This window comes from Vanacampus margaritifer, chromosome 18 (genome assembly GCF_051991255.1).
Source record: "Vanacampus margaritifer isolate UIUO_Vmar chromosome 18, RoL_Vmar_1.0, whole genome shotgun sequence".
NCBI classification, from domain to species: Eukaryota; Metazoa; Chordata; class Actinopteri; order Syngnathiformes; family Syngnathidae; genus Vanacampus; species Vanacampus margaritifer.
Window position 1 is genome coordinate 6,714,994 of NC_135449.1, and position 25,526 is coordinate 6,740,519.

Consider the following 25,526-nt stretch of genomic DNA (forward strand, 5'->3'; position numbering starts at 1 on the left):
GTGGGAGTGGCTGTCTAAACAAGACAAACACCACAAAGCACACTGTGTCCCAATAGGGAGGGCGGGCGGGCGGTGGGGGCTGGTCCACGTCTTACAGTGCGGTTCGGCCCACTGGCGAACCCCCAAGAATATGTAGGTCAATCTTTTCTTAGAATTGGTGGTCATATTTCTTTAAAATGTACTTACTTTTTATACTTTGCTCAACATTATGGCTTATCCATTTGACCGTTTTTTTTTTAAATTAGTAGCTTTAGTATCTATTTAAATGATTTTTACATATCATATACACATGGTAAAAGTCTACACACCCCTGTTCAAATGCAAGGTAAAAAAAAAATAGGCCAACGTAAATCATTTCAAAACTTCTCCATGTCCAACTCAGTTGAACAAAAGGTCAAAATAAACAAGTGTTCATGCTTGCATAAGTGTGCACACCCTCTTATGATTGTGGATGTGTTCAGAATTACGTCACAAAAACCTTGCATTTCAACAAGGGTGTTTAGACTTTTCATATCCACCTTTTATACATTTAAATGGCACATTTTAAATAATATTTACAAGCATTTTTTTTTATTATTGTGTTTTCTTGATTCAACGTTTTGTTTCACGAACAATTTCACGTGTTGCTGCGTCACAGTAGACATGAGAATCCAAATTTGACTCTACGAACTTGAGATGATGAGCATTTAATTCCCGACGCCTGACTTAGAAAGTGTTGTCGAGCACGCCAAACTTTTTAACTCCCTCCCTGGGATTAAATTCCAACTGCGTCCAGAGGCGTGCCATGGCCAAGCGCCTGGACTGTCCTCCTCCAAGTGCGACGGTACATTCTGTACGCTCCACACCCTCCTCGCTGCGAATTTAAAAAACACACACACACACACACACACACGCTCATTCACTCGGAGGGAACAAAACACTGTGTTTACTCGTCGTCAACACGGCACGTCCGCTGATTGATACGAGACCTGTGACGTCATTCTTCATTCAACTAGAACATGTTTGTGTGTGAGCGAGTGCAGTTTGAGAGATAAACAAACAGCAGCTGACAAAGAGAATGTATACGACTTAATTATGTACATGAATGGGTTGTTTGTGTCGGCTTCTGTTTCACACGCTCATATTTATTGGTGGGAACTGGGAGGTAACAAAATGCAAATATTTTCTTACAGTACTTTTAATCACTATTATTATTCATTCCAATTCAGAACACTTTTAATCCCAAATCATCTTTCCCTATTAAAATAAATGCAAATGTCATTAATCCATTGCAGTAGGGCTCAACAATTTTGAAAAATACTGCTCTCTTTGGGGAAAAAAAAAAGTTTTTAAAAATCAGGAAACTAGCACTCTCATATTGTACTTTAGCAAATCATACAAACAGTATTTTGTGTGCGCTTTCTTTTAGTTTATTGTATGTAATTGACAGAAAAAATTCATTTTTACGTTCTACATTTTAGAGTCTGAATTTTTTTACTTTTTATTAAGCACAGGAGTTGAATCAGAACTTCTGCTTTAACAACATATTTTGTATACAAGTAAATGGCTGTACTTCTAGTTAAGAACACAGTGTAAGAGTACTTTTTCCAACTTTTTTTATTAGATAAAATATTTTAAAAAACATTAACAACCGCCCACCCCGCTCCCCATAAACGTGCTTCTTTACGAGGGTGTGAATCCCAGGAGCTGTTCGATGGGCTTATACCGCCACTCGTCTGCTTCCAGCTCCTCCACAAGGCTAGCCAGCTTCTCCATGCGAGAAACTTGTTGATCTGTTGGGGAAATCAACAATCATCAAAAATAAAAGAAAACAAAAAAAAAAACACTTCTTTCAGTCACATACCCTGTTTGACTTGCTTCAGCGCCGACGCCACTTGGTAACTGAATACCGACTCACAAAGAAATCTGTCCGAGCCGTCTGGAAAGGGGAATACACAAATATTAGGCTAACTGCAGTATGTGGGAAGACATGTAAATTTGCGTTTAAAACAAAACAAACCACACACAGTAAAGCTGTAAGATAACAAAACAAAAAAAGCCTGATCAATTTTTTTACTTTTTGTCATACTGCCACTTGCGTAAAATGAAAACAAAAAAATGGAGCAAGTATGATACTGTACTGCTCTTGCACGTAGACGTTTATTAAATGAGAACGTTCACAAAAAACTACTGTAGGCCGCAACTCACACCCTGCCGCTCACACGGAAATATCCTGACGTCACTCAATAAGCCACGCCCCTTAAGGTACACATCCAACACAATAATAAGTACTGTAAATGACCAGATTGGTCGTGGAACGAATAAACTCTGAAGTCAATTTATTTCCCTTTAAATCTTTGTAAACTCTTTCTTTTAAAAAAACAAAACAAACAAACCAATCCTACTGTGCATGTTGACAGTATTTCTATACACACCTTCCATCATTTCGCCAGCTCCTTTGGGGTAAGTGTACAGGACCTTCCTGGGAGGGATGAGCTCCGAGGCGCTGAATCCCGAACCCGTCACCGAGCTGCCGCTAACGCCACCGGCCGAGGAGGACGAAGAAGACGCCGCCATTGCCTGCGCGACATTTTTAGAAACACGAGTTTGTCACTTCCACTGCATTCCGATCTAACGCTAGTAAGGCAACGGCGCTCATGAAAAGTAAACACTAAGGTTAGCTGGTGCTAGCCTTTGCTAACTAACGCAAGCAAAACAGCCGATCGAGGATATGGCAATGAACGCTGTCACCTTGCTGAACATCGCTATTTGACCATGTTTTAAAGTAATTTATCATCAATGCGCGTGATAACCTACAAACCTTGACGCTGAATCCACTCCGATTATGCTGCCGTTTGTTTGGATCAAAAGAAATCTTAGCTGCACTTTACGACAAAGACTGCCTTTTGCGGCAAATGACAACGCGCAGACTTACGGTATACGTCACTTAAGTAAAATGGCTACTCAAGCTTTACTTAAGTGGTCTAAACTACTAAAACATGTCAGTTACTCACAAAAACGGGAAACTATGGGACGCTACAAATCGAACGAATGTTTTGAACGTCTACAATCGGCAAATGATTTAATGCTGGTCGATTATCGCTCTACTTTGACACATTCAATATGGCGACGATGTTAACATATGAGTCGGCGCCAGTGTAGGATCTATAAATATATTGTCTTTGATCTGTATATACGGAGCTAGCGACTAGCTTTTTAACTAGCACAAGTAATTAAAGTCACGATTTTGTGACGTGTTTGTGTCGCCTACTTTTCTTGGATAGCTTTGCTGTATTTTTCGCAGCCCCTTGTTGATAACATGGACGTTTTACGCCCTCCTCTAATTAATATAGATGGAAGAATATACCGAAGGAACGTCGTTCAACAAGAACAGTATGAGGAGGAGGAGGAGGATTTCTCCTACATGGGAACACCTGGTAGGTGTACATGGGGTAAACTTTGTAACCCGCATTAACTCTGGAAACGAAAGTGAAAGTGTCGTTCACTAAGTGATGATACAGATGATGATTTGTGTAGAGAGAGAGGAATTGGAGACAGAGGAAACCTGTGATACTCATTTGATTGAACAGACTGAGAGAGGATTCCGTTGTGCCATTGATGTGCCAACTGTCCTGTACAAGTGAGTCATACAAAAGTACAAAAAGCACATGTTCCCAATTAGAATATAATACTCACCTTTCTGGTTTGTCTTCTTCCAACAGATACATCATTGGGAAAAAGGGAGAAACACGTAAACGCCTTGAGACGGACACAAAGACGTCGATTAACATCCCCAAGCAAGGAGTGGAAGGACAGATAGGTACTGTTGACATTTAACATTTTCAATTTATATTTTTACTGTTTATGAATGTACTTATAAGTATATAGATGCCATATAACTGTGTAGTTGAAGGAATAACACTGTGATAATGTTGTTGTGAAATATATTGGAACTTTTTACTCCCTTCCAGCTCTTGAGATAACAATGTGTATGTTTTAAAGGTAGTCAAGTTCTCATGCCATTACTCATTATGTTGTAAAAACTGAAGGTTCAAGGTCAAAGCCTGTCTACATAATTTCTTGGTGCCTGGTAGAGAGCTTAGATAATATTATCAGTATCATCATGTCTGCTTATTAAGAAACACTACTTCTTTGTCAAGCCTAAGGGCGGGATGTATGCTTTTTTCAAGTATAAAGCAACTGTATGTTTTCATATTCGTCACACACTTGAGGCTTAAATATCACCTTTGAATGCAAGCCATTCTCCTGTGTCTTTGAGAGCTCTTAAATAAACTCCTTAAGGGAACTTTTTCATACGATCTCAATTCTGCAATTTATTTGAACACGCAAAAGATTACACTTAATAAAGTAATCAAATAATGGCTTCAGTACAACTCTTATTAGAACCTCACTGGATATTAGCCTGTTTTGAGGGGGTGGCCGTGACATATGCAAATTAGCCATTGCTCACCTCGTCCCCCTCTACTGTTCTGCAGTACCAAATACGGATTTCTACTAGTCTACTAGTGAAAGTAATAGTTATTGTAAAAGTAATTTATTTTGACCCCCCCCCCCCCCCTCCCTCACCTGACAGTCGTCACAGGGCCGCATAAAGCTGCGGTCACCTCGGCCATCACAAGAATTGAGGTCCTGGTCGACAACTTCCGGAAGAAGCAGTCTTTCACACACTTCCTGTCATTCCCACTCAATGACCCCAAAATCCAAGAGGGATTCTTAAGGTTCAAAGACGACGTCTTGGAGCAATTTTCACAGGTAAAAGAAATATACAGAGCTTCGCTTTTTCCACATTTGGGTTTTTTACAGACTTAAGTCAAAAATGTAATAAATTCATGTTTTTTTTCCAGTGGATTTTAGACAACTTGTGTACTTTTTGTTTTTAATATGTAGGACCACGGACTAGATGAGAGCATCTTTCAGAACCCGGCCAAGCTTCACCTGACTGTCGGCACCCTCACATTGTTGGACGACTCGGAAGTGAGAAAAGCATGCGAGCACCTGCGGGACTGTCAAAACTTTATCAGGTATGTTGTTGATTTGGATAGAACTTAGGCCATTGTTCTTTTATGAATAAATTATCTTTTTTTCTGTCAGGGACATCACAGAAGGGAAGCCTCTGCCTTTGCAAGTAGCGGGCATCGAGTATATGAACGATGACCCTGCCATGGTGGACGTCTTGTACGCTAAAGTCAACATGACGGACGGCTCTGATAAGTAATGAGAAGAGGAACACAACATTTATTTGCGTTCAAGTTGACTGCACTCTTTTTTTAGCGTGTGCTGTTATGCTACAGGTTGCAGGTGATTGCGGATCGCCTCGTGGAGTATTTTGTCTCCGTGGGACAGATGGCACGAGAGTGGGACAGAGTCAAGCTGCACGCCACTGTGATGAACACCCGGTTCAGAAAGGACACCGCGGGTACATAAACATTTCAGAAAAGTTCATTTTTGTTTGATGCCGTCGAGGTGTCTTCATTTATTTAGTGCTTTATATTGTGTGTGTGTGTGTGGGGGGGGGGGGGGGGGGGGGCTTGGGCTGCTGTTTTTAAAATTTTATAAAAAAAAAAAAAAATGGTATTCTGGTAAATATTGTGTTAGTGGGATTTGAGTCAAACAGCAAAATCCAGCTGTTTTTAATCCATCTCATGTCGACTGAAAATGACATCATAGTTGCTCAGGTCTCGGGCAACAACCAATCACAGCTCGGCTTCAGAAAACAGTCGAGCTGTGATCGGTCGCTGCCTGAGCCCTGAGCAGCATTCAGTCGACAGTAAGTGGCAAAATGGCCACCCCCTGAAATGGGAGAAAAACGGCTGGATTTTTGCTTCATAACTCATATTCCAAAAAGGCAATATTAATCACAATGTCATATTTAGACTAGTAAGGTCACATATAACATATTATTGTTAAGAATTGTTTAAGGTTGACTTCCCCTTTTTAATGGATTTTTGCTTGATTTTCACATGAAACATGATTTGCATTACACGTGCACAAAATTGTTTACGTTAGAAAAAAATATATAGACAAGCACATTAACTCATTCACTGCCATTGACGTCTATAAACGTAAAAAAAATAATAATTTTAACTATTTCTATTAGTTAACATTTTTTTCCCACTTTTGTTAACAAGAGTATGAAAACCTAGACATTTTTTTTAATAATCTTTTTTTTTTTTTTTTTTGAAAAGATTATTAAAAATTAGGGGCGTCAGGTGATTAATTTTTTTAAAATTGTAATTAATCACATGACTTAAATAGTTAACTCACGATTAATCACAAATTTTCTATCTGTTCTAAATGTACAATACATTTTTTTTCTAGGTTTTCATAATCTTGTTAACAAAAGTGGGGGGGAAAAAACTAATAGAAATAGTTCAAATGAATTGTTGCCGTCTATAGCCGTCCATGGCAGTGAATGTGTTAAATGTAAAGTCTACTGTAGAAGGCTCTGCGATAGCGATCATCTTTCACCATGGAGCATCAAAAAATTCCATTCTAATGTACCCAAGTTGAGCTGCGGCGTCGACACGCACGCATTTTCGACAACAAATTCCTCAAGAGACGCTTGTGGCACCCACAGCGTGTTTTCCAAGTACCGACGACAAAGGCTTCATTCATTTTGGCCTGGGATCAAGTCCTCCCCACCCTCCGACATTCCCAAGCATTTCCCAACGCTGCATGTTTACCAGCATGTGGTCAACATCAATTATGGGCCTGAAGTTCACCAACTGAAATGAGCTTGATGTTGTGCCCGCAACATCAGCATGTGAACGAGACGATTTGATCCCAAGACTTGGTGATGTCCGTTACTGAGCTCCTTTTTCATGTCCTCCTTTTTTTTTTTTTCTTAGCGGAGGAGGCCGGCGTGTCAGGGAGACAAGGCACGAATGAACGAGAGGCGTTTGATGCCAGAAATATATTAAAGGTTAGAGGAATATGCTGTAACATTCCATTTAGAACTTAAAAATCAAATGCGAGCATTAGCATCACAGACATGATATCCAATCTATTTTCTCCTTTGTGTTATTTTTGAATGCAGACATTTGGAGCGAATCATTTTGGAGAGCTGGATCTGAACACGGTGTCACTGTCACAACGATATTCAGCCGACCGCACGGGCTACTACGCCTCCGCAGGAAGCATCAGCTTCTCCTGAGGTATTCTTAGGATGAGTTTTTTTTTTTTTTTCCCCCAACGTGACACTTGACTGTCAACTACCAAGTTGGATTGAGGGATTCTTTCCAGCAGGGGGCAGCAAATCCTTTTGTTCCCCCCCTCTCAAAAACATTTTAGGCTGAAGAATGTAAACATGTATATCATAATAAAATTCCATTGATGGCTAAAAACCTCAAGAATTAATTAGAACTATTTCTATTAGTTTACCTTTTTTTTCTCCACTTTTGTTGAAAACCTAGAATTTTTTTTATTGTACATTTAGTTTTGTACATGAAATTTGTGACTAATTGCGACTTAACTAGTGAAGTCATGCGATTATTTACGATTAAAAACTTTCATTGCCTGACACCCCGAATTTTTTATAATATTCTCTTTCTTTCTTTTTTAAAATTCATTCACTGCCGTTGACGGCTGTAAACGTCAAAAATTAATTTGAACTATTTCTATTAGTTTAACATTTTTTCCCACTTTTGTTAAGAGTATGAAAACCTAGAATTTTTTAATTGTACATTTAGAACCTATAGAATTTGTGATTAATCATGAGTTAACTAGTGAAGTCGTGTGATTAATTATAATTGAAAAAAAATTAATTTGCCCCTAATTTTTCATATATATATTTTTTAAATGAATTTATGGCAGTGAACGAGTTAACAACATAACCTCCTTGGCAGATGTAATGAATATCTGACTGATTCATAGGCTGTGTAGGCCTGATAGGAATTATTTTCATCCGTGCGTTGGCTTCACCTGACGTCTCACTTGGAAGATCCGCGTGACCCACATTGAGTCTCAACTTTAGCATCCAGCTGTCAGCGACGAGGATCCTTCTTTATCGCCTTGCCAATAAAACTCAGCGGAAGCACACGTGTCTAAGACGTCGCCTGCGTCGAGAACGAAAGCTCAGGAAAAAAACAACCAACAAATAAAATAACAATCAGGTGATGGTGTTAAGAAAAGTAATGCTTTTTAAAGTTGACTATTAATATAGCATGTTCTTTTTCTTCAAGGTTATATAAAGTTTTTTTTTTTTTTTTTTAACAACAGCAGTTCTCTTCAAATCAAAGTGGGGAATTTACTAAGTTTGTACACATACATGACGCCATGCTATACAAATAAAATCGTCAATGACAAACTGCAGACAGAGTAGACCTTCCTTCCCTGTGACAAATCATGCAGAAAGGTCAACTTTTAATCCAAAAATAAGCATTTCTAATTGCATTCTTGGCGATTGAATGTGCATTCAAAGTTTCTCCCAGACTTATTGGTACAACCGGTACGCCGGCATTTTTGCTATGACTGCTGGCAAAAAAAAAAAACGACAGGTGAAAACGCCGCAGAGAACTTATGAGCACAGCGAAAGTGGCAACGTAAGATGGCCGCCAAGTCGCTTGTTTTGGCTGCGGCTTGGAGCTTCGGAGGGGTGCTGCCACCTCCTGGACGTTTGCTGCGGACACTTTTTTGTCTTTTTCTTTTTTTTCTTTGCCAAGACAACCAGTCAACCACGCACTTGTTTTGTGTGAGTTTGTCGTGCAGGACAACAGCAGCGGTGGCGGCATTGAACCCCTTCGAATATATATATTTTTTATTCATCATTCAAATACAAACAGTTAAGGCACACATTGTCATACAATATATATTTCGCAATGTAACAGCTTCGGGGGTTTAAAGTGATGAATTTAATCCAGAAGAACATTAAAGGAAGTTTTCGTTTTGTAATGAAATACAAGAATATTGTTGTATAGGTTCAGATCGGTCCGTGGCATCAACCCCGTCCTCACTTGAATTGAACATTCTCTCTTACCGTACGCATCCGGTTCAGCAAAAAAAAAAAAAAGGAAGAAAGCCTTCCGGTTTCAGCGAAAAAAGAAAGAAAGAAAGCCTTCCGATTAATGTCGTTCAAGTCAGTATTTTAAAGATTTTTAACTGCCGTTTATATGTGTATGTATATACACACACGACCACGACCTAGAAGGAAGGCTCTTATTTATTCGATAGGTCATTTGAAGCTCGCTTGCTAATATGTCAACAAAGCTGTGTGGCTAGGCAATTAGCACACCCACAAATCGCACTCAGCTGTCAATCTAAAGTCAATCAAGGGAAGCACTTGACTTGAATGTTTGGTGTGTTCTTCTCCAAACAGAAGCTGACGTCCACGATGAAAGAGTGATGGCTTCACATGCTACAACCTGCACATCTCGTAGCCAACATCTACAAAGGTAACACATGCCTATTTTGCTTCCGTTTTGTTTCTGTTTAGCGTGTGCTTTTGAGTGAATCAAAGCATTACACCGGCACAAGCTACAGACATAATACTGATATTTTCTGATTATAGGTTTAAACATTTTTATCTATTAGACCGCCTGTCATAAAAAAAAGAGAACATGTTTAAATATTGAAAACGTATGTATTAAAATATTTTGACTAACCTCTTATGTTTGTGTGTGCAGCTTTAGTTAGTCCCACGCAAACCTTGATTGCTGCCTAAAATGCTTTGAAATTGTCATGTCAAGCTTTTAATAAATTGTTCAACTTGAACCGGAGTCTTTGTGTTTTATGAGTCATTTGTGCCCTCAACTCATTCGAATCTTTAGTGCGTAAGCTTGAGTTGAGAATTTCACAGCAGTCACTACTGTGGACACGAGCGTAATCTTACTACTACTGTTGGTCTCCACCTGACTCCAAATGACACCAAATTGTCAAATTGATGTAACTTTGGCTAACGTAAGTTAGAAGGGAACAGAAAATGTATTGTCTATTGTAATGGCTGATGTGCAACACTACTCAAAACTTAAAGTGACCCTCAAAAACTGCTTTGGCTGCCTTTAACTCCGCCCAATTTTGGCTCCACCAATCATGAAGCTGCTTAAATTTGCATAACCACGCCCACTACCAACGGACCAATCACATCGCGCCAATTTACACTTTCCCCCCAATCTGACCAATCACATTGCTTCAAACATACCCACGTTTAGAACAGCCAATCACAGCTCTTCTAATTTGCATAGCCACGCCCACCTATCAACCAATCACAGCATTTTATCCTCATTGCCCCACCCAGTTCCAGTATCATCGGCGAATCATTCTACAGTATTTCCAGCCTCGTCACACCCCCTTTCCAATTTTTGGGGATTTTTCGGGGAAAAAGTTTTTGGGCGGAAAATATATAAAATTTTTGGGTGGAAAAAAAAAAATATAAAAATGTTTTGTATAGAAGTTTTATATATATAGAACTTTATTTGTATAGAACTTCATTTTTTATTTTTACTTAATGTTTGTGTTTTAAGTGATTTGTATGAGAAGGACAAATTGAGAGTTAAAGTGGTCTTTTGGAATCAAGCTTTATTTTGCAGAGTAGAAATTAAATCACAAAGCAAGCAAAAGTAACAAGTTGAATGACGATCTACTCGTCCCTGCGACGAGTGTTGTGAAGTGGGTCGGCCGGGAAGAAGTGTGGATCTAAAACAAAAAAACAAAACACGAGTTAGTAAGTTAAGTCAACTTGTACAGAAAAAATGTTTGGCATGAAACCTACCAAGACGAGTCTTTTCTGCAACAGTTTTCACACGGCTGCATTTTCAGGAAGCTGATCACGTACGTTTCTTGTTGCCTATAGAAAAGAGGGGGCGGGTTGATCAAACTTGCCACGATTGTGTAATGAAGACTAAACATCTCCCACTGTACCCTGTGGATGCGGAAGCAGCAAGAAAACCCAAAAGTGTTGTTGGCGTGCCGCTCTGCTTTGTGCTTGTAGATACTCCATCGTCTAGCCCTGCTGCGTGAATCCGGCTCTTCAGCACCACCTGGTGGACAAGAGCAAGAACAACATGCAAGAGGTAAAGTACCTTGTTGAGCAGGCTTCAGATTTTTCTGTACAACACACCCGAGTCGCAAGAACAGAAACCTCCGAAAAACCTGCAGGGCTCCGCCCCTCAAGGACCGGGAAATATATCTACGTTCACAAAGTAAAAACCTTGAAACAAAATGGCTGTTTCTACTCAGCAGTTGGAGACAAGCTCATTATCAGTTGAGTTGGAGCACCTGTAACGAAGGCCAGGCAGGGTTTTTACTTTCCGGACCTGGATTCTCCAACACCACAGTAAGTGTCTCATCGGCACTTTGGTAGAACTGTAGAAGAGAAACATGTTAACGCAAGAAAATAAAGGGGAAAAAATGCTCACGACTTACCTCAGTCTTGTTCCACAGCGCTCAGTGAAGTTTTATCATGACTGCGGGCAAAGGTGTAAAATTATGACACAAAAATGTCTTCCCAATCACATGGTGAAATAAATTAGTCAAACATTTGGAGTCTTGCGAAAGTGTGCGTTTTACCACTTACCAGTGAAGACAGCACTGGACGGCCTGAAAGATAAGGGAAAATTCTTGTAAGCATTTTACTTTTAAACAATTAGCCTTACAAGCTAGTTTGCCTTACCAACATGACATTTGCTGAAATGTTAAGCAAGAGGAGAGCTGTAAAAGTCGGACACAGAGATAAGAATCACGCAGTTTGATACAGTTTAATTTAAAAAAAAAATTAAAACAAAAGATGTCATTTTGCAGCCAACCTGGTCCTTGCTTGTAGACATAAATGAGTTTTCTTGTGAAACCACCGGAAGTCGGCCATTTTGGGCTCAATTTGCAGATTGCCACCTGTAGACAATTAGACAATTAACAAGCATACATACTAGTTTCATTCCGCCTAATTGTGAATAATATGCATTATGCACAAGTTTTGTCGACTTACCTTCGGGGGAAAAAACGCCACTTGCTTTCATCCAGGTACTGGAAGAAGAAAAAAATTGCCAGCATGTTAGCAAGATGCAAGTACGCCAAAAGTGCCACCACATCACGTTAAAAGTGAGCAAAAGCAGTGAGTTTTAAAAAGCTACAGCGAACACTCACCTTGTCAAAGTGTTGGATGAACTTGTGAAAGTGCGTGCGGACGAGGACGACGGGCTTTCTGTCTGAGGTGAGAAAGAATGATTGTCACGTTGACGCGCCTCTAGTGACCCGGCTTATATAGGTTTCCGGTGATGACGTCACTTACAGAAAAAAACTTTATTTAGCAGAGAAACTAATAGAAATGGAGTAATGATGCATTGGAAAAGCGAGAGGGATATGTTATAAATGACAGATGTCTTGACTATATCGCACTTAGTCGTTATCACGTTGCATTGAAATAAGATTTAATAAATATCAATTCACATGTAACTTCAAGTTGGTCGAGAGGAATAAGAATCCGCTTGCGATCCAGACGATCCTGGTACGACTATTTCTCTTGCTCACGTAAGAGTTCTTAAATGCAGAACACTTCGGAATCGAACCGGGGTCGTCTGAGCCGCAGGTAAAGTTTTTACCCCTCGACCACTTTGTCACTCCCCCGCCTGGTTTTCTTTCATATTTCAGGTTGCAAGTGAACCAACGTGCTTTGCTTACATTCTTCTTCATTGACATGCCACATGGGACTTCCTGATTATTCCACAACCCGCCACCACATTGCACACCGATTTGTCTCCAGCTTCACCAGTTGTGGCTTTGGTAGGACTGCTTGTGTCTCCCTTCGCCATCAAAGTGAACATGTTCAGTACCCCATCTCCCCCCCCCCCCCCCCACCTCCATCACTAAACCTGTCCTGCCCTATCCACTTTGAAACATTTGATTACGCATTTACTTTTTTTTTCTTCTCCCAAATACAGCTTCCATTTTGTCTTGAAATTGCTAACGAATCACAAACGAGGAGAGAGGCAGCGTAGATTGTTACATGTACTTTATTAGGAGAAACAAATATGAATTCAAGATATTGCACTTTTTTTTCCACCAGAAAGTCCAAGTAAACAATGGGGAACATTTGTGGGGACACCCAGCTGTCCTTCGGGGTCAGGTTGGAAGAGGACCCAGAGCACCACATATTCTCTGCCTGTGGACGTGGGGAGACAAGGACACTACATTAGGTACAAATGCACAATCAAATATATTTTTTTTATATGGAGAACATTTTATATCACAATAAAATAAATCCTGATGTTTATTTTTGTCTTAAAACTCCACAAAATTAATGGTAATAATATCAAATATTTGGTAGTACAGTACAACCACCTTATTAAGGAATGCAGTACAGTGCAAAGAATTCAAAGAAATACAACAGTGCTTCAAGTACATAGATTGTCCCCTCAAATTTTGCGTGTCGGGGAGTTAAAAGTGACCACAAGATGGCGCCAAATCTATTAGTTAATCGCAGAGGACCTTTCGAAATGATTATCTTTATTGAATACGATTATTAGTTAATATCAAGTGCTACATACTAATTACGTCTAGTTTGAAATTTTGACTTTTGGTACATAACGTTGATAACTACTACACATAAAAAAAAAAGATGACTTTTCCCACTGCTTTCATAACTCCTCGGGCAGTTCTCGTGGTGAGTTCCAAAACACTCGGAATAAAAGAATTTCATCGTGTGCACACTCACCAGCTCTTTCTACCGACTTTAACATACTGTACTTAAAAAAAAAACTAAAATTCAAAACAACACTCTAATCGAAATTGCCTAGCGGTGTTTTTGTTTCCTTTCCCTAAAACTCGTAAACCGCAAGTGGAATTGTTCCAATTTCAAATTGTTCGTGGACGCAGCATGGGAATCCCAATGACGTCCAACACGGAAGCAACGCGGTGCACCCACTGGACAGCTCCTTCTTGTGCAAAGTTGTCTTTTCGAGCATTGACTGTACTTAACACTCGTTTGCTTTTGCTATGAAGCGGAAAGTCACCATGTTGACTGCGAAGGACTTAAAGTGCATCCCACCCAGACAGCCCAGAACGTTTGTCTTCCTCACCGAAAGGCAATTAAACGCTTCGAATCTGCCGCCTTGACTAGTAAAGGCTAAAACCGGCATAAGCGGAAGTGACGCAGGCTGCCTCGGATTTAAACGGTAGTGACGTACTGCTGCATTGCTACATGCTGCTAAACGCGCTAGCTTAAATTCTTGGTATAATATAAATGTTCCCAGGTGTAATAAAAGACTGGAGAGAAAAAATCTCACGACGGAAACGTAGTGCAGTGCGACACGAGCGATCGTCAAGTGTGGGTGTGTCGGTGTGCGTCACGTAACTAGTTAGCTAATGGTCACTTGAATGTCAACAATAGTATATTATCTTCGACCTAAGTGCCATAAGATGAAGCAACACCAACTCTCTGCTGGGAAACGCTATGCCAAACCTATTCTCTTCGGGACGCTCATTGTTGGACTGGGCGCTGCCTTCCTGAACAGGTACCGCATAATTTGCGAATAAAAAATCTCTTTCTGTACATATTTGACATTTCGTTCCTGTGTCATGTGCAGGCACAGGATTTTCGAAGGCACGGAGGACTTGCGAGCGCAGGAGCGTGCGAGGAACGAGGCCAAGAGGATGGAGGTCGTGGAGAGGAGGCACAAACTGTTGGCAGAGGTGGCGGAAAAGAGAAGGAAAAGACTCGAGCACACACACGAAGGGCCTTAAATAGCATTAGGAAATGGCTCTTCATGTGGACATGATTATACATGGATGTTAAAAACATAAAGGTTGAATCGTTTCCATATGATGCAATCCAAATTATGTTTTCAATTTCATAGATTGAAACCATCCCTTTAATTGTGGATGGATAGAATGTTTTCTATGGTGGATGTTATCACACAACACTCAAGTCCGTTTTGTGTTTTTAATTTGAAATAAATTAAATATACAAACATCGACACACAGGTGATATTGCACATGAAAGAATAAATACAAATGGACAGAAAAGTGCTTGGTTTGTCTTGTTATGTAAGGACCAAAACTGCCAACATTAAATAACGTCCCTGAAAATAAATAAATAACTTGCATCATTTAAGTGGAATTAAATACAAAATGTGTCAATTAATGAAATCTTTTTATGTAAAACCATTACTAATTATTCTTAGTCTGCTATATTAAATATATTTTTTAAATAATCCTGACATTAAATGACATTTTTGATGTGATAATTCACATTTTTGTATATATTTTAATCCACTATAGTCCTGACCCGTTTTAGTCATTTAAATAGGCAACAAATTGATTTCTTGCCGCCTGTAGCTGGAATGTAAACGATCAATATGACCCAAAGTGTGACACATTTGAACGGTGCCCTATTTGTCGTCGGTCACGAGCGAGACAGAAAGCAAATGCAATGCAAAAGACCGCCGTCGTCGACTTTAGAAACATTTACAAACATCAATAAACAATGAAATTATTCAGGAAACACTTTACCGTGCATGTGAACACTCGCTTGGACTCTGACTTCTTATTGCTGAGTGATGAGTGAAAAAGTGTTTGCATATCACTTCACTGTCTGCTTGTGTGTGCTGTTGTCACCACACAGTCACATGACATCCTTTACTTGAGGAGGGGGGGGGGGGGGGGTGTTCGTGCGGTGCTCAAACTGTGAGGGGTACGGAGGCAGCGGGAGGGACTGTGATGGCTGTGAGGGTCCCTGGATCGAGGCTGCTGGCCCCCCTGCTACTGCAAAAAAAACAAAAAACTATTAATTAATAAAAGACTTCACAGTTACATGTAAAAAATTATAATGAATTACAAATTAAAAAACATAAAATAAATTTACATGTTGCAAAATATCACATTTTATTTACTTAGCAGTTTATATTGTATAAAAAAAATTATAATAATAATAATTTGTGAAAGTGCGGCGTTCCTCAGGGTTCCATTTACAGCCCACTGCTTCTTAGTTTGAGATTTTCTCCATTTCCATTAACTCTTTGACTACCAGACGTTTTCAGAAAAGGGATGCCGTGGGTGCCAGCCGATTTAAGCATTTTTGACTGATATTTCAAGGTCCACAGAAAATGTTGTGTTTGGACTATGGAAACACACATACTACCAAATGAAAGATTGGACTCTCATCTTTCATCAGAAAAAAAAGTTTGTTTCTACCTTATTCCGTTTTTTCAGTAATCAACAATAGAAAATGGTTAGTTTCACCTGTTTTGAAAAAAAAACGTCTTTTAACGTCTTTGGCACTCCTCCATAGGATTTTACTAAACGTTATTTAACGTTTTTGGCAGTCAAAGAGCTAGATTACCCTTAATTCCTATGGAAATTTTCCACCCCTTTTGCAACTCCTTTCCAGGAATCACCCTTGACTCATCATCCCACCACATAAAAAAAAAAAAAAAAAAAAAAAAGAGACTCACGCTTTGTCCAAATAGGTGATATGCAGTGACTGCGAGTACGCGCTATTGTTAGCATTGAGGATGTTGCCGTTGTCCAGAGCGTAGTTCTTCTTGGCCTGCTGCTCCTTGGCCAGGTTCCTGCACGCGGCCAGTTTGGCCTCCAGGACCTGCCGGAACATGAGGCTCATGACGAGGAGGAACCAAAAAAATAATCATTTTTGAGGGTTTACAGAAATACAAAGCGGACTCACCCCGACTTTCCTCAGTAGGTCGCTAACGATGTTGAGAGCTGATATTCGCGCTGAGGGAGTTAGCGGTGAGTTGCTGGCGTAGCCTGTAGAAAGTCCTTGAAGGAAAAAAAAAAAAAAGGACGAGGTGACTCGCAAGGACCGGTGAGTGATTAAGAGCTCCGTCCCAATACTTTTGCTCATGCCGTAAAACGTTATTTTGCACCGACCCGCGGCATTAGCGAGAAGGGCGTTGTCCAGGCCTTTGCTGAGAGGCGTGGCGGGCGTGGAGAGCGATAGCGACTCCATCTTGACGTCGTCGTGCCCGGGCTCGCTCACGTCCGCCTGACGCTCGCGCACAGCTAGCTCCTGACGCAAGTCTGACAAAATACATGCATTCATTGCCATTGACGGCCATAGACGTCAAATTTATGATTTTTTTTTTTTTTTTTTTTTTTTTTTAAAGATGTCACCTCTGGCTTCATCTTTGAGTCTCTGAACGGACTCGAGGAGCGACTCCTTCTCGTCCAGCTCGCTCTCCAGGAAGGCGTTCCTCTCGATGGCCTGGTTCAGACGTTGCTCGAAGTTCTCCAGAGACACGATGGTCGCTCTGAAGGGCGCCGACGACAAAACAAAACAACACCGTCAGAAGAAAATCGCTCAAAAGCAACCGCAAAAAACCTCTCCAGACCTCTTGGCTCGCTCTAGATCGTCATTGGACTGTTCCAGTTCTCGCACGTATTTGTGGAGCTGCTCCTTGATGCTGCTCGTCTGCACCAGGTCGTCCTCCAGAACGGAGATCTGCTTGTAGCTCTGGGAGTATTGCTGCTCCAGCCTCTCCTGTCACAGCGCACACAAATATTTTAGCATCATCATACCATTTTTGTACTACTTTCATAATTTAGTCAGAAAGACCAGGAAAAAAAACGCTAATATATACTTAGTATATTTATGTTTACCTTGAGCATCTCCACGTCGTTCTTCAGCCTGAGGTTGTCCGACTGGAGGTCCTTCAGGCGATGCTCGGCCTGGCCCAGCTGAGCTTCCAGCTCGGCCTCCAGCTCCCTGCTGCCCTCCTGGAACTCCAGCAGCTCCTCGTGAGCCTCCTGGTAGCTGTCGGCAGAAAGACATCAGGCTAAACAGGAAGCACTGATGATGTAAGAAGGCGCATCTGAAAATGGATGCTAGCGGTGCGATGTAAATATGTCGCATCAACAAAATGCAGGCGTGTTCTTCTCAGCTGGCAAGAAACTTTAAATTGGTTACAACTCAAAAACAACATGTCACATACGTTGTCTTGTACTTGACGTAGAGAGCTTTCCAATAGTTGATTTCCTCATCCTTGGAGGAGAATTTAGGTATTTTGTCCGCTTCCATGGTCATCGCATCTACGCAAGAAGAAAGTTCATGTAATTGAGTTTCTAAAAATAAATAAAATACGTTATTTAAAATGTATTTATTTATTTGTACTGTGGCTGCTTCTAACGCCTGCAGATTTAGCTCAGACGACAACATATATAGCAAACATAAGATACGCAAATGTAAACGAAACATTACCAAATATTCTTCATTATTGCTAATGAATTAAATCACTAAAATTGAAGAAAAGAAAAGCGGATTCTCGACATGAATAGAAACGAAGGCAAAATGTCAAACATGGCTTAGCTGGTTCAAAACCACTCCATCGTGTATTTTTAACATTTGCGCTCTCACATCGATGCAAAACAAGAGGAATGCATAAGTCGTAAGTTTACCTGCTAAACATCACCTCGTAAAAAGAGATATTTGTCATCTAAATGAGATGTTTTTCGGCGCATTTAGCTCGAAGCTAGTGGAAATGCTTCCTCCTTGCTCGTCGTGTTACAGAGCGGCTGTCGAGGTCACAGAGCGGAACATCGGCGCCGCCCGCTGGTCATCTTCTGTAAGTACGCTGCTCGCGCACGAGAAGAAAGGAATAAAAATACGCATTGTTTTTGTACTCTGATACAAAATTCAAACAGTTAATGTTCCTGTGAATTTTGATACACTGTGGTATGTAAGTCAAAAATAATAAAATACACGGTATGTAGCCGTTACGTGAAGAACGTACGAGAATGTCACTACATCAAAAGACGTCGAAACGTCACGTGTTGCCAGGCGAAGGCGAGCATAAAAAGAAAACAGATTTAGTCAGATTTAATGTCGTTTTATGGAAGAAATAAATTAAGAATACTTTTAAAAGGCGAAGATGAATCAAATGAATATGAAAAAAAATTCGAGCTAGCCAGGAGTCGAACCTAGAATCTTCTGATCCGTAGTCAGACGCGTTATCCATTGCGCCACTAGCCCGTTATCAGTTGTCTATGGAATGTGCTTTTTATAACGTGTTCAGCTGTGTTGAAAGTCAACTGTTTAACACACCGCCAGTCCTATAAAACATTTTTAATTGTAGCCACATTCTGACGTTTTTATTCTCCCTCCCCACAGTTTCCTACAACATGTTCACAATTGTTTTGGAGTCCAAATTTTAACAGCAACACACTTTTGTCACAAACAGTTTTGACTTGTTGGGGCCTTCTCTGCTGCAAAATATACACGAGCAACATAAAGATGATTCATTTGCCTTCACAGTCATCAGACACTTTTAGGGCAAAATTAACAAAAAAAATCTTCATTTGTATCCACACACAGCACAGATGAGACATTTAAAGAGTGGTTAAAAAGCATGCTGGCACACTTTCACTCAGGACACATACACGCACTTGTATAACTGCCTCCTTTTACATAAAACACACACAACCCGCCAGGTTTACATTCCAATGAATCATGTAGAAAAATGGCGTCACCAGTGTGATGACCAGAAAGCAGGACTCTTACAAAAGCACAAGCAACAAAACTATGATTCATTGAATTGTTCTACATTAGGTTTATTCTCATATTTAAAATTGTAAACAATGCTGATTAGCCATCACTTCAAATTGTGACTCGGGCTAACATTTTTAAAGTCCACTGCAGTCTTGTTTCCGTGTCTTGATAAAACCCTATTCCTATTCATGTCCTTAAGCAAATAAATTAAAATCAGTACAAGGGGTTAATTGTGTCAAACAAAGACTATAAGTGCTCTACTATTAAAAATGGAGACGTAACCATGAGCGCTATCTTCATCATTTCAATCCAGCCAGTATTCCTTTACATCTACATATATATTTAAGTCACTATATACAGAGCATGTATGTACACAAATGTATTTACAATGAGGTTTTTTTTCTTCTTTTTTTTTGCACGTGACAAGCGAGAAGAATGTCTGGTCCCACGTTTGAAAGCTTCTCCTCACCGACCCGGGTGTCAAGTAAAAAGCCTTTGCAAGAAATACATCTGTATCATAAATACTCTGCTGAAAATAAACATGATGCTTTGCATGCTCCACGTAGGGAGTGGTCATGTTTTCAGTGTTCTTTCTAAGTGTGGTATGCAGGCTCTCTCTAGTGGTATGCTAAAGAATCACTGATTTAAAAACTCTTAATGTTCCAGTGGCTTAAATATTTTATTTAGCCCCAGGGGGGGAGATTTAAGACCCCCTGTTAAATGTGTCATTTGTCTGGGATAGGTTCCAGCTCACTCTTAATCCTACCAAGGACAAAATTAACGGATGGAATTATTTTACATTTGCTATATGCTCTATTTTTGATGTATTCTGTGTTCTCCCGTCAATATAAAATACGATCTGATGTTTAATTGGGCATCATAAACTCTGCAAATGTACAGTATAGACAATAAATAGTTTCCAGTAAATGAATGCTAACCACCAAGATGTTTTTGTTGTTAGTTAATCGGCTAAGTATCTACAACGTGCATGTCGGTTGATGATACACACACACGCACGCACGCACACACATGCACACAGTGCACACTCAGGCTGATGTCCATGCCGAGAGGAGAATGGTCGTCCTTGTGGAAGAATTGGCGGCACTCCTTGTCTGGCGTGTGGCGTTCAAGGCATCAAATAAGGCAAAGAAACTAATAATGGAACAATCCGAACGCATGAATACATCAGGGGAGGAGGGAGGAGAAAGGAGGGAGGGGCGTCATAGCACCGTGCTCTCCGAATCCTCCCCCTCCTCCGACTCGGCGGTTCTGAGGCGGCTGGAGTCCAGCAGCGCCACCGAGTGCCTGAGGTGGGAAATGTGCGCCAAGTCCAGAAGGCCGTCCAGTTCCATGTCGATGACGGGAATGTCCAGGTTGCAGAAGGAATCTGGATGAAGGGGAAGAGGAGAGCATTTATTTATCATTTGGATTGTTTTGGTTGGGATGTGGAGAAGATTCCAGGTGGCGGGTGGGGGCCATGCTGGGCAAAAGGAGTGTGTGGGTCCGAATCAGGCATGAGGAAGGAAACAATATCACAATATGGCCAGAAATGACGCTGTGTTGCCAATTGGGCTCAGTAGCTAACTAGGCTATGTAGCTAACTAGAATGTATTTATTATGGAGCTACTATAAAATATATACTGTAGCTAACAAGGCTGCGTAACTAACTGGGCTAAGTATGCTATGTTGCTAACTGGGATAAGAAGCTAACTAGGCTATTTATTCATTATTTAATATATAGCTACCGTAAAATATATAGTGTAGATAACAAGGCTGTGTAACTAAGTGGGCTAAGTATCTATCTAGCTAGCGCTATCTAGCTAGCTAAAGCTAGCTAGCGCTAGCTATCTACCTAGCTACAATATTGATACACTTTATCTCTATCTACAGTATCCCTGTATTTAGCTAGCTCACAATTTACCAAGCTAAAAGCAAACTAGTCATTCCATTCTACAGTATTGTTACACCTGTTATAAAAGAAATATCTATCTATCTATCTATCGTTTCTAATCAGTTTTCTCCAGTAATTCAATTTTATTTGTCTTTTTTATTTTTCATCCTTTTTATGCATCATCCATTGTTCAAAGTACTTCTTGACACGAAGTAAAAATCTGTGAACTAGTCGCTATGTTTAACTTTTCCGGCCTGTCTAGTAGTTATTCTTCAAAAATGCAACTGCCAAGTTTAAGTGAAACATTTTACATTTACATTCACTCACTAAGAAAGTGAAGGGGGAAAACAAATGGCAAAAAAAAAAAATGCATTAAATAATGTCATTGTTAAGTGGGAGATAAAACTTTTGTGTAAAAAAAAATAAAAAAAAATATATTTGAGATTTCAGTTTTTGTAAAGGCCATTTTGCCCAGCCCTATTACGTGTCATACAGTGGCAACAAACACAAACTAATATTCTGTAAATTCACACATGGAGTTGTGGTGAAGGAGCGGGAAGGTGGCAGTGACGTTCAAAGCTGGCAGCAGGAGCAATGCATTATGGGTGCCAAGCTTAGCTTAGCTTAGCTTAGCATATCTGAATTTAGTACATCCCTGGCCTGCTTTGACAGGCCATGCGAGCCATGCGAAATGGGCGCAATGAGACGTCGGGGTGGGGCTTATGGAGGGGGTGGGGGGTCACCATGTTGCCAAGATGGGGTTGGAGGGATGGGAGGGGGGTCAGAGGAAGTCCTGCTTACCCTAAAAGTCCCTCAAACACAATGATGGCTCAAACGGCTGCAAGTGATCAACAACAATTACACATCAGAACATTCTGTGTAAATTCAATTCCAATTGAAAATACAAAACTCACAAAAATTAAGTTTGACCCTTTGGTTTAATACTCTCATAGTGGATCGAAGTGTATACGAAAGAAAACGACAGCCATTACCTGTGGACATGCTCTCTCCAGGAGACAAACCATCCAACAGGCCGGACGAGTGCTCCAGTGGCTGCGGACTGGTGCCGGGGGTGGGGGGCGGCTGCGGGGGAGGCAAGTGGGGCCTCTGCCGGGGCGGTTTGGGCGTGGGCCGGGCTTTGGTGAGCGTCCCGGCCAGCGAGGGCGGCGAGGACAGAGACGGCGTGCCGGCCATCTGGACGTGTCCCAGGGAGCCGATGGTGGCGTAACCCTGCGGGTAGCCGAAGCCGTACGGCGAAGGGGTGCTGGGGGGCGTGGGCGACAGGCTGACCGGAGACGGCTGGCCCGTGGACTGCTCCGACACGGCCCCCGTCTGGCTGTAGGGGACTTTAGGCGGGATTGGAGCCAGCTTCTTTGCTAAAGGGAGAGTGAAAAGCACAAAAACAATTTGTTTTCCTACGGGAACCGTCGACAGTTCGTTTGAAGTTCATGAGTTGCTAAATTTGTGTCCTCCAAACACATGCTTAACGGTGTTACAAATGCATATGACCTCTGACCTCTCCTCAGCGTGTGTGGGCTGTGCTCAGACTGGCCGCCAGAGGACAACGTCGCTTGGAATCCCTTCTGTCCGATTACTGGCGACAGTTCTTTGTTCTTCAGGGTGCTGAGGTGAGACAAAAATCGTGATTAGGCGCAAAGCTGATTCCACCATCATAATTGTCTCCTTTAATATATCTATATTTTTAAAGATGTAGTCATTTATCATCTTATTGATTTTACAGGATAGCCACAATGAGGGTTGAAGGGTACAAACATCCTTACGTGTTACAGAAGCTTCCAGCAAGTGAGGATGACTGAAGCCTTTGAAATTGGGGGCGGAGCCATGCAAATGAGCTTTTGACATTCACATGATATGACATCACCGATGTCCTAATGTTTTTACATGGACTGAAGATGGCCTCACACATGCTGATGTGAATCATCACTTGTCATGATCAAGCTTTTATTTTGGCAGGGTTTGAGTTGTGCTTCCTGTGCATTATCTCAGGTTCTCAGCGCGGATGCACGTGAGCTGGTTTGAGTTATGGCATGTATGCCTTTTGATATTCTTACCTGATTGGACAAGCAAAAAGGTAAAAGAACAGCCTAGCTTTCCAAAGTGATTTTTTTCTTTTGCTGATAGAATAAAATGTAATTGCACATCCACTACAGTAGGTGGCAGTGGCGCTCTCACTGTCAGGATGCGCACATGGAGCATAAACAATGTTAATAAAGTAATTTAGCATATTTATATTTATTTTTCTGGTTTCTTTAATGTTATATAGGGATACAATTTTATGATGAGATTTATTTATTTATTTTAGACAAATGATAGTTGGGGGCGTGACATAGACTTTAATAAAAAGTAAAAAATAAATTTTTTAAAATGCTACTTTGTTCTTGTTATATTGCACCTTTTATTTTTGGGGAAAAAAACATTCTCTAAAAAATAAATAATAATGATGTTCTTATAAATACTATTTACTAATAAATAGGACAGAAAAAAACACTTTATGTCACCATCATAAATATTAGAGCTTTTAATTGGCCTAAAGTTAAGGTAGAAAGTAATTGGTTCAATATTTTTGGTTAGTTTGTTTTAATTGGCCCTTTTTAAGCGACACAAGATTTGTTATTTCTCGGACCATCGTAGCTCCCTGATTCCTGCCCGCACGTCATCCCTCTTTCATCACTGAAGGCTTTGACTCTTCTTTGTTGCCTAGCAACTGCCTCCTGCATTTCCTGGCAACCAGCACGTCGCCGTGATGACTTGCATTAAAGATGCATGCGAAAACTGCAAAAAAAAAAAAAAAAAGCAGCTGCTCCCCCATCACCCACCTCGTACCGGAGGGGCTGCACGCCGCCTGTGTAAACCCCCCCAAAACGATGTTCTTGCATTTACCTAGCGGCCTTGCGTCCTCGCTCTCGGCTACAGGTGGCCCAAGGAGGGGGGACGGATAGCGGGGTGCCGGGGGGTTTGGGGGAGCCCGGGAAAAGATCGTGGCGAGTAAGAACGAGCGGGGGTTTGATGTAAAGGGAGGAGCCGTTGGTGTCGGCGGGGGGCGCATGCAGGGGCTCGGATAGGGAGGCCTGCTTGTGCAAGGGCGGGGAGCTTTGGGCTCGGGGGTTGGAGTTGATGTCGAGGGGCTGCGGGGACGGGCATAGGGAGTGGAGGAACGGGGGCGGGCTGTAGCCCGAGCGGCGGGGGACGGGCGACGGCCCCGCCGCCACGCATTCGGGACTGCGGGAAAGGGGGCGCATACCGGGGGGTGCTCGGGCGTAGTGCTGGGGCGGGAGCGAGAAGGGTGAGGAAGCGGGGTAAGGCGGGGGCGGGCGCTCCTCCTCGGGGGAGGGCTGGGCGTTACAGGAGTCCGACGCATCATCCGAGCTGGAATGATAAAAGAAATGTTTTACGGCGAGCGGGGACGCTGTCCAAGAGGAGAACGGGGGTGCAAAATGTCTCCTGATGGTGAAGAAGAAGAAGAAGAAGAAAGAAGAAGCGTCACCTCATCCACTGCAGAGCCTTGCGACAATGGAAGGTGAAGCTGTGAAACATGCGGGGGCTGACGGCCAAAAGACAACATGAGAGCGCCGCACATGCAGCCGTGAGCCCCTTTCACGCCGACGCAATTGGCACTTCGGAGGAGTACGGTTCCTTCGCCGCTTCTAAAACGCCATAAGGTCTCAAAATCCCCAACTAACAGGAAAGTAGTACTTTGGCACAACTTTGTGGTATCTTGTTACCAAGGAACTATGTTGAAGTGAGGGGGAGGCGCTAATTTTAGTTACAGTGTACAGGCACATTTCGGTTTGAAATCTAATCACTTGTAAGTCATTTTTAAGTGTCATGATGTAAGATGAGTTAAAAAATTATATTAGTTCTCCCACGCATGGTTACGATTCATTAATTCACCTTTTAGCAGATTTGTTTTGGAACTGATTCTCTATTATTTGCTAAGAAATTTGCTGACGAAAGCCCTGTCTGCCATAAAAGCAGTGCTTTGGTACCATCATGTGGCTTCTTCGTCTCACACTAACCAGCAAAATTCACGGGTCAACATCAACACCCCGTTCCATATCTTACCTTTCACGCGAGGATATGCCAGATGGCGGAAAAAAAAATTCCACAGCCCACATTGTAATTATATGACAATTTGAAAATTTCGTACAGATTTTAGCAAGCGTCATGGAAGTTTGCGGGCCACAA

The 25,526-nt window shown here is 41.4% G+C and overlaps 4 protein-coding genes, 1 long non-coding RNA gene and 1 other non-coding gene across 20 annotated transcripts in view; 1 reads left to right on the forward strand and 5 right to left on the reverse strand.

Annotated features, from left to right (window-relative positions):
• Nucleotides 1–1,578: 1,578 nt before the first annotated feature.
• anapc16 (anaphase promoting complex subunit 16) lies at nt 1,579–2,949 on the reverse strand. Its single transcript, XM_077550747.1, has 4 exons — nt 2,801–2,949; nt 2,415–2,559; nt 1,844–1,918; nt 1,579–1,772 (listed from the first exon to the last, which is right to left on the reverse strand). Exons 2-4 carry the CDS (start codon nt 2,554–2,556, stop codon nt 1,663–1,665), a joined length of 327 nt encoding a protein of 108 aa, XP_077406873.1. The 5' UTR covers nt 2,557–2,559; nt 2,801–2,949; the 3' UTR covers nt 1,579–1,662.
• Nucleotides 2,474–14,955, forward strand: ascc1 (activating signal cointegrator 1 complex subunit 1). 8 transcript variants are annotated; one of them, XR_013289206.1, is made up of 16 exons: nt 3,056–3,416; nt 3,517–3,619; nt 3,702–3,799; nt 4,574–4,752; nt 4,888–5,021; nt 5,092–5,211; nt 5,292–5,416; nt 6,849–6,922; nt 7,037–7,154; nt 9,314–9,389; nt 10,925–11,006; nt 11,173–11,269; nt 12,580–12,711; nt 12,995–13,124; nt 14,338–14,441; nt 14,514–14,955. XR_013289206.1 is itself a non-coding variant. In XM_077550743.1 (10 exons), exons 2-10 carry the CDS (start codon nt 3,404–3,406, stop codon nt 7,151–7,153), a joined length of 963 nt encoding a protein of 320 aa, XP_077406869.1. In that variant the 5' UTR covers nt 2,474–2,619; nt 3,333–3,403; the 3' UTR covers nt 7,154–9,708. The 8 variants fall into 8 exon arrangements, 3 of the variants coding, with proteins under 3 accessions (XP_077406869.1, XP_077406868.1, XP_077406867.1); XR_013289203.1 differs by having other exon boundaries at nt 7,037–9,389; nt 11,176–11,269; XR_013289204.1 differs by lacking the exon at nt 11,173–11,269 and having other exon boundaries at nt 7,037–9,389.
• LOC144038325 (uncharacterized) lies at nt 10,493–12,185 on the reverse strand. Its single transcript, XR_013289209.1, has 10 exons — nt 12,076–12,185; nt 11,918–11,955; nt 11,739–11,823; nt 11,606–11,643; nt 11,510–11,532; nt 11,359–11,399; nt 11,212–11,298; nt 10,855–10,973; nt 10,706–10,780; nt 10,493–10,629 (listed from the first exon to the last, which is right to left on the reverse strand). It is a non-coding gene; the product is annotated as an uncharacterized LOC144038325 (long non-coding RNA).
• Nucleotides 12,952–18,727, reverse strand: LOC144038322 (nuclear distribution protein nudE-like 1-A). Of its 2 annotated transcripts, XR_013289208.1 has the most exons (10): nt 18,340–18,727; nt 17,877–17,973; nt 17,545–17,698; nt 17,277–17,425; nt 17,059–17,195; nt 16,816–16,965; nt 16,610–16,704; nt 16,380–16,525; nt 15,439–15,690; nt 12,952–13,090 (listed from the first exon to the last, which is right to left on the reverse strand). XR_013289208.1 is itself a non-coding variant. In XM_077550744.1 (9 exons), the coding sequence occupies exons 2-9, from the start codon at nt 17,966–17,968 to the stop codon at nt 15,606–15,608; spliced, it is 1,008 nt and encodes a 335-aa protein (XP_077406870.1). In that variant the 5' UTR covers nt 17,969–17,973; nt 18,340–18,727; the 3' UTR covers nt 14,856–15,605. The 2 variants fall into 2 exon arrangements, 1 of the variants encoding a protein (XP_077406870.1); XM_077550744.1 differs by lacking the exon at nt 12,952–13,090 and having other exon boundaries at nt 14,856–15,690.
• Nucleotides 18,728–18,840: 113 nt separating this feature from the next.
• On the reverse strand, nt 18,841–18,913 carry trnar-acg (transfer RNA arginine (anticodon ACG)). The gene has a single exon. It is a non-coding gene; the product is annotated as a tRNA-Arg (tRNA).
• Nucleotides 18,914–19,466: 553 nt separating this feature from the next.
• The window catches only part of arhgap44b (Rho GTPase activating protein 44b), a 30,255-nt gene continuing 24,195 nt past the window's right edge, over nt 19,467–25,526 (reverse strand). For 3 of the 7 annotated variants that reach the window (XM_077550740.1, XM_077550739.1, XM_077550738.1), the window contains 3 exons: nt 22,837–22,943; nt 22,313–22,696; nt 19,467–20,816 (listed from right to left, as the gene is read on the reverse strand). In XM_077550740.1, the coding sequence (XP_077406866.1) occupies nt 20,650–20,816; nt 22,313–22,696; nt 22,837–22,943 (658 nt within the window). In that variant the 3' untranslated portion in view covers nt 19,467–20,649. Of the gene's footprint in view, nt 20,817–22,121; nt 22,159–22,312; nt 22,697–22,836; nt 22,944–24,221; nt 24,708–24,825; nt 24,883–25,526 lie in introns of all 7 variants that reach the window. The other 4 variants (XM_077550733.1, XM_077550734.1, XM_077550737.1 and 1 more) reach the window with 3 other exon arrangements.